This window comes from Propithecus coquereli, unplaced genomic scaffold (genome assembly GCF_000956105.1).
Source record: "Propithecus coquereli isolate 6110/MARCELLA unplaced genomic scaffold, Pcoq_1.0 Scaffold3, whole genome shotgun sequence".
Taxonomy (NCBI): Eukaryota; Metazoa; Chordata; class Mammalia; order Primates; family Indriidae; genus Propithecus; species Propithecus coquereli.
In genome coordinates, this window is record NW_012148618.1 from 15270549 (window position 1) to 15279039 (window position 8491).

General features: G+C 33.1%; 1 protein-coding gene across 2 annotated transcripts in view; it reads left to right on the forward strand.

Moving 5' to 3' along the window:
- Positions 1–7049, forward strand: part of CASC4 (cancer susceptibility candidate 4) — a 146509-nt gene extending 139460 nt beyond the window's left edge. For both annotated transcript variants that reach the window (XM_012649435.1, XM_012649436.1), the window contains one exon: positions 5000–7049. In XM_012649435.1, coding sequence (XP_012504889.1) covers positions 5000–5070 — 71 coding nt within the window. In that variant the 3' untranslated portion in view covers positions 5071–7049. The remainder of the gene's footprint in view (positions 1–4999) is intronic.
- Positions 7050–8491: the final 1442 nt, after the last annotated feature.

Sequence of the window (8491 nt, forward strand, 5' to 3'; positions counted from 1 at the left end):
ATGCATGAAAGTTTTTTCGGTATAACCTGTTTTGATTTCTTTCTTAGCTTTTTTTCAAGTAATTAAATTTTTATTTAGGTTCATCATGATAATTGTTTTTATAAAACTTAGAAGAAAATATAGTTATTCTAGAGTACTATATAGTTAGTAGAAAAAAGGAAACTGGAGACTCTGACTTCTACCTAGGCATTCTTTTAATAGTACATTGTAGTTTTGGGAAAAAATATGGTTATTGGGAATAGAAAAGAGATTAATAACTGCTAGGAGTTATATAAGGATGATATATTAATGAGAATTTCTCAAATTTTTTTGTAATACTGAGTAAATGATATTCACTTTTTATATAATTTCATCCCTTTTTCATAAATTTTATCATTTTTTCTCATTGCTGTTGTGATTTGTTTGGATTATATTTATTTATAATTATATATAGCATTTTAAGGCTTTTTCATGCATATATATCATATCACCAACTATATTGTAAGCTATCGGAGGGCATGAATTTTCATTTATTTTGCCTTCTATTTTGTTTGTATCCTTTTCTGCTTTCATACCCACTTGCTACAGTACTGAGCAAACAGGGCCCTCAATAAATGTCATTAACTGATAATTTTATGTTTTTCTCATTGAGCTTTTATTCTTATAACTGTGAGTAGGGTAATAACCCCTTAACTTCTGGTCTTACGAGCTTGCTTGGTTTGCACTTTAAATATTCTCTTTCTTTTTTTCTTAAGGGCTTCTATCATCTCCTTGGATAATTTTGAGGTTTTCATTATAGCAATTTACTTCACCCATTATTGTCAATCATTTCTATATTTTTGTCTATCTTAAAGTTGATGATTTTTATCATAAAATTTCAGTTAAATATTTTTATGTTTTTTATCCACAGTAGGTAAATTTATTTCATTGCCTTCTCTCTTTCTTGTACCCTTCCCGTTCTTCACCCCGGTTCTCATTGCCACCTTCTACTTCAGGTCCCCAGTACCCTCATGCTGCCCTGCTTTCCCTTTCACAAGAAAATAAATTCACTGATTCTAGGCATACAAGTAAATGACCAAAGATGATATCCTCAGTGATTTAGGGAGAGAGTTGTTAAATTTTTGGGCTGTCTTATTTGCAAGTGAATCTTACTTGATTGAAAGTTGCCATGTAACATTTCTCATCCCATTCTGGGGTTCACCAGATGATAATGGCAGGAGGATAGGGCAAGCTACAAAGGGGACAGAGAACAGAAAGATGCAAGAACATTATCACTTCTAGCAAATAAAGAGCCATAAGTTTGGGTGAACTGACTAAAAAGGAATACTGAAGAGACCTCAATAATTTTAAACATGTTTTCAGGAATTCTTTAGGTATAGTATTAACTGTCCAAAAAGTGGGGAGGGATAATTATGGCTGTTTCCTAATTTATCAACACGTTTGATTCCAAATGTTTATTATTAAGTCAGAATATGTGGAATTTAAAAGCATTTCATTGCACTAATGTAGAAATAATGGTTGGGTTCCTGGTACAATTTGTTCTTGTAGCTAAAACAGGCAGTAAAATAGAGTAGAAAAAAATATATAAGGCTGAGAAGTGAAAGACAGGCTGTGTATTGTTTTTCAAGTCACTTAAACTCTGGGCCATAATTTCTGTGTCTGTATGTGAGAACATGATGGTCCTTCTCAGTTCTAAAATTTTGTGGCCACATCACAGTGGAATCTTTGTATATATAACACAAGTAGTACAGGGAAAATGTGTTTCAGATTTCAGGATGTCTGAAACACATCTATTCCCAAACTCAAGAAAGTGGAAACTTCACTGCTATCATTGAGACTCTGTAACCAAAAATAACAAAAATTAAAGCATGCACTTCAGAAGTACTGTTAAGGTTCTTTTGAAAGCTCTTCTCTGCTTTCTCTAGTAGGATTATTTTCTCAAGGCGTGAGGTCCCAAGGATTAGAGATTCCAGGTGCAGGACAAGGCTGTAGCTTCAGCTAAGTACACTCTGACTTTGGTCTCCAAAATTCTGAATTGTGAAATGGAGTCTTTGGCAGCATCTCTGCCAATGGGAAGCTGAAGGATTCCAGCCTTATCTCTGATACCTGTGCATGCATATTGATCATTGTGGTCAGCACTAGTTACAGAGTGTTTTCTTGTAGAATTAGGTGAGGCCAATTTTTCCTATGTTTACAATCATGGTTTATTTGGATTTCTCTGATTCCTAGTTTTCTGAAGCATCCTAAAGGAAGTATTAATTTATTTATGTTGGTATATAAATTTTTTTTTCCTGACTCCTTTTAGTGACCCAATGAAAAGATTAACTAAAAGATTAACTCTGGAAACACTGCACATCTGACGGATAATATATCTTTTAATTCATTCTTTATTGTACTAAGGAAATAGATATTTGCAAATTTCCTTTTATCTTTAATCACATAGAAGTTCCAGATTTAATAGAATGTGAAATGCATAAGTATTACTAAGTATATTCCTGTGGAAGGAAGCTTAGCATAGTGCTGAAGGGAATATATTCTGGAGCCAGACTACCTGGATTTGAATACTAGCTCGACCACTAACTAGCTCTGTGAGATTGTGAGTTACCTAACCTCTATGCCTTAATTTCTTCAACTATAAAATAGAAATATAGTTACCTAACTAAACAGTCATTATGTAGATTAAGTGATTTAATATTTGTTGACTTAGAACAAGGTCTTTCACACTGTAAGCACTATATAAGTGTTTTTTGAATAAAATAATTTTTAAAAAGTAAAAGCAAATCTAGAACTTTTTCTCTAGGTTGCCTGCTTTAAAGGGTCATTGTACTTTGGCCTGTGGATTAACTTGTACTTTTTAGTGGAGCCTCACTGGCTTATTGCCCCAAGAAGTTCTTGCTTGGTAGAGCTTTCTTTAATACAGGTAGTCCTTTCTTGACTTCAGAGGGAATTTAGGAATTATTTAATAAATTATGAATATCTTTATAATTATATTTCCTTTGATAGTCATTTTACCTTAATGAGCTATTTAAAGATTTTGCTTTCTAAAATGAAATAAAATATCAGTACACGTAATTATATTTAGGGGTTATCTGTTATTCTACATCAGATTTGGAGGTGATTTAATAAAACTTTACAGATAAATTCTAAGAGGTTGTTGGTAGAAACTTGAAGTCTAGGTAGAATAGGTATACTGAAAATGGGCTCTAGTTAATGTAAATGATAGCTCAATGCAGTATTCCAAAGTCCTGTGAAATTCTGAAAAACAGCGTGAAGGTACAATATTAAAACTTCATGCTAAAGAACATAAATAAAACCAAAAACACCCTCCTCGTGTTTATAGAGGACATTGCAACTATAAGACGACCTTCATATACATTATTAATATTTTGAGGTAGGAAAAAAGTTATCTCTGTTTTACTTCTCAGTAAAACAGAGGTTCAAAGAAGTTTAGGAACTAGATCATGTTTGTTAAGTACCTAACCTAAGAGATTTCAGTTTCGGCCTGTTTGGCATTTTTGAAAGAATAAAATTTTAGAGTGAAACTTAAGGTAATAGATTTTTAGAAAGCTATAGTATACATAGGAATTTGGATTCTAATGTATAACTTTAAATTATATAAACTTATATTTTCAGACGATTATGATAGTAACACCTTAATCCATCAAAAATAAGGTATTGGGTAATTGTCATTGTGAACCAGAAAGTGAGAAAAATAATTTTTTAAAGCTGCAGAGGAAGGCCAGGCGCGGTGGCTCACGCCTGTAACCCTAGCACTCTGGGAGGCCGAGGCGGGCGGATTGTTTGAGCTCAGGAGTTCGAGACCAGCCTGAGCAAGAGCGAGAGAGACCCCATCTCTACTAAAAAAATAGAAAGAAATTAGCTGGACAACTAAAAATATATATAGAAAAAATTAGCCGGGCATGGTGGCGCATGCCTGTAGTCCCAGCTACTCGGGAGGCTGAGACAGTAGGATTGGTTGAGCCCGGGAGTTTGAGGTTGCTGAGAGCTAGGCTGACGCCACAGGCACTATAGCCGGGGCAACAGAGGGAGACTCTGTCTCAAAAAAAAAAAAAAAATGCTGCAGAGGAGCCAAAAGATGTCATAAAAAGTCATTTACTCAAAAGGGGCCCTCTTAGGCTTTGATTAAAATACTTTCCATTCTTGTCCTAATATAATTTTAATACTCTTGAGCAGTTTTATTTCAAAACTTGTAGTTTGCAGCAAAATTAAAAAAAGAGGGATTGCTACTGGCAGATAAACTGACAACAATGCAAGATAGCCAAGGACTCAGAAAAGCCAAATAAATCAAACTCCAACACTGTTTGGAGCCATTTAATATAACTACTCAAAGAGGCTTTGAGGATTTTACTGTCTAATAATATTATGTAATTTTTTTTATTTTTGGTAAAGAAAAGGTTAAATTTTGATTTGTATACTCCATTTAGGAAGTCCAAAGGTAAACTATTTGCAGAGAAGCAAAGAAATTTACTAAATTGTTAAATGTTGGGATTATGAGTAACTTTTATTTTCCTTTTATTTTACAATTTTTATAATTCCAGTGTGGATTACTTTTATAATTAGAAAAATTTTGGTTTTTAAAGGTATGAAAATGTATACAGAAAGATCTCTACCAAAACTTTAAAGGACTAACCTTCTTCTAAATATAAATAGTATATTTATATAAAAAGATTCACTCTTCAATGTTTGTGTGTTCCTAAAGTTTTGCTAGTTATATCATCTAGCTCTATTTCTGCTTGCCTATCTATCCATCCATCTATCTCTATTTCTGCCTATTTATCTGTCATCAAAAGATTTGTTAAAATTAAGTACTCTTCCAAAATAGTTATATACTTTTCACTCTTCAGCCAAGGAACTAAGAAATAGAACACTTTTTGCAGTAGGTGTAAAATAACAAGCAGAAAACTATGTTAAGGCTGAGAAAAATTGAGACATCATTTAAATGGATTTCTGCTGTGATTTTAAAAATAATATTCTTGATACAGAATTATTTCACTTACAGATGATGAAGAAAGAGAGCTTCAAATGGATCCTGCAGACTATGGGAAGCAACGTTTCAATGATGTCCTTTAAGTCCTAAAGGAAAACTTCAGAAAACCTAAAGTGCTGTAAAATGGAATCATTTCTACTTTGTCATTTTGACTTTGTTGTAAAGATCAGTGTATCAGTTGTAAAGATACATTGGGATGGATTTAAGGAAAAACTTTAATGATGGAATGTACCCATGTACATATGTGAACTTTTTCATATTGTATTAGCAAAGCAGAGACTTTTTTGGTTATGATACAGTTGAGCCAAAAACAGTTAATCCTTGCATTCAAAGCAAACTAATGTATATTTCACATTTTATTGAGCCTAATTATTTCTACAAATAGATAAACAGGAGAAAGTGGTTGTACAGGTTATGTTTCACGTAGTAACCACTGTGAGAACAGGTATTCAGCTGAAAACTTTTTTTACACCAATATATTCTTATTAGCCCAACAGGTGTTCTGTTCTAGCTACCCCTCATTTCATGCTTTTCAAGGAGTTATAACTAGAATAGTTACATAAAAGAGGGGCCCATCTAGCTCTAATATCTCAGGATTACAAATTGATTAAGTGTTCCAGTGAAAAAAAAAAAAAAGAGGGGAAACTGGAAGCCAAACTGGACAGCATGTGTACAAAATCACCTCCATACTCCTTTTATTTTACATGAGTGCTGATACGTTTTGGCAGATAAGCTTTCAGCTGAGGCCTGATGGAAGTTGAGATAACCTGCAAAGACATAACAATATTTATAAGTTATACCTTACTTAGTTCTTGCAATTGTGGAATGCATGATTGACAATATATTTTCAATTTTTATTTTTTCAAGTAATACCAGTACTGTTTAACTATAGCCAGCACTGGCAAAACTTTTTATATTTTCAGAGTTGAAGTTGGTGAAGATATTCATGATTTAAATACCAGATCCTGAAAGTGGCTAAATATACTTTGAACTGAATCTGCAATTGGTATTTCAAAGCTTTTCTGGTAGTTTTAGTGATCTTATTTGACTAGATTTTTTTCACAAGTACTAAATAAGGAATTTTAACAGGTTTTTATTAATGCACAGATAAATAGAAGTACAGTGGGATCTATAGCTGTTTTATTAAAATAGCTTAAAAGTTTGTAATAAAAACAAATCTTTGTAATTACTTAATATGTTAGTTAAGAACCCATCAGGCTCATATTTGCTGGACTTAAAAAATTCTTTAAATGCATTTCTTTTTGAGACTATTCAGTAGAGTAAGCTAGCTAATCCTTGTTTTCTGATTTAAAGCACTTTTAAATCTTACCCTGCTCCCCTAAAACAAAAGGTTTTGATCTTAAGGGGAAATTTAAGGTTGTTAACCCTGTTTTTCAGAAGGGCTACTATTAATTGCACATAAACATAAAATGCTTCCCCCCATACTAACAAATTCTAATAAAAATTCAAACTTACAGAGGTTGTCCACTTGTTGAGGTGCAAAAATTTTTAAGTCTTCAGTTTGAAATTATTCAATGACTAGGAAAAGATGCAGTAATTTACTAAAATTGTTTTTCTACCATATCAAAGTAAACAATTCACACTTTTGTTATCAGTAGGGTCAGGCCTACAATGAATAGGTATGGTGGTTCACAGAATTTTTAAAATGGAGTTAAAGGGAAATGATGTACATCTTTTGGGCATTAGGGTGGGGAAATAAATCTAAAAATACTCCTAGTAATACTTCATATTTAATACTGTAAAATCATTACAAATGAAAACCATGAAATTACCTGACTCTAGTTCCTTTATCATAAAAACAATCACTTGGTTATATTGTAGTAATTACTTACACAGCAAAATTTCTTTAGTTAGCAGCCTAGACACTTTATAAAGTGAGAAATCTTGGACCAATTGATAGTATTTCTGACTATTAATATTATAGTGCTATAAAATAATATGTGAGTCTCAAAGTTCTGACATTATACAGTCCGTATTAGACATGCTGTTTTTATAATGTTTTACTTCTGCCTTAAGACTTAGGTTTTTAAAATGTATTTTTGCTCTGAATTAAGTGTTAATTTAATGGAAACTCTCCTTTTGAAATCATCACTTACTGGGTTCTAATAAATTAAAAATTAAACTTGTTTTACTGTTTTGCTGATTCTGATACATATACAAACATCGCACTCCTGTGATGTAAATAGTTACATTTTAACTAAAATATGAGTAAATTTAGCACTCATTTTAAATTAAGCTAAACTAGAACACCAGAAATTTTTACAATAAGGCTCTTTACTGTAGGGCTAGTTTATTCAACAATATTGAATGCCTATTGTGTGCTCAGCATTGTTCTATGTAGTAAGATAACTGGGTAAGATAGACAAGGTCTCTGTTCTCTTGGAGCAGACATTCACGTGGGGGCAGTCAAACAAGACACATGTAAACAAATGAGCCAGATAATTTTAAATAGTGTTAAAGAGCTATTAAAAATAAAACAAAGTTCCAAGGTTTCAAATAGTTAGGTTTTCACTCAACTAAAACATTACAGTTGTGTGGCTGGAGTGTAATGAGCAAGGGGAAAAGAAAGTGGCTGAAGAGGTATGGAGGGGACAGGATAGTGAGAGCCTTGTAAGTTTAGGTCACTTTTACTGACCTATAAAGTGAAAACACAGAACAAAAAATATACATGGAAGGATGATTCCAGAGGAAATGCAAATATGACTTCTAAATCATTTTTTAAAATGACACACTATTTTTAAAAATCTTAAGACTGTGTCTTTTAAACTTCTCATTTGTGTAATCGTGTAACAACAAAATTTGCTAGAATATGAGGAAAGAGAATCTATAAAAAACATGATTATGAGGGAGGCAGTCACTTACCATAATGGCTGACCTTGGAAACTTCTGTTCCCCCATGTTTGGCTGTATGTCTCCAATGAGACAAACAGTGTGACATTAATACATTTCCAAGTCTAGGATATTGAGTCTTCACATCACATGTGGGCAATCAATATTCAGTTTTAATTGCTCTACATCAAGCCAAATCAATTTCTTTTTACTCTACTCACTAAGGATTCTAAATGAAAATTCAACCAGCTAACCCAGAAAAGAGGGGAAATTTAATGGTCCATGTACAAAAACTGCATAAAGGGCAGCAGTCCCCTGGGCTTAAAGACAACTGAAACAAGGACTTGAATGCAAACTCCCATTTCTGCTTCTCTCTGCTTGTTACCTTCAGTGTCTCAGACCTGCTCCCCACTCAATGTTCTAACCATGCCTTCCAGCATATCATATTTTCTTAGTGTTTCTATCTAAGAGGGATTGTTCCTCTTCCCTTAGTTTGATTTTTTTTTTTAATTTCAGCATATTATGGGGGTACAGATGTTTAGGTTACGTATGTTGCCCTTGCCCCCACCTCCCCCCTAAGTCTGAGTCTCAAATATGTCCATCCTTCAGGTGGTGCGCATTGCACTCTTTGTGTATGCAAATACCCGTCCCCCC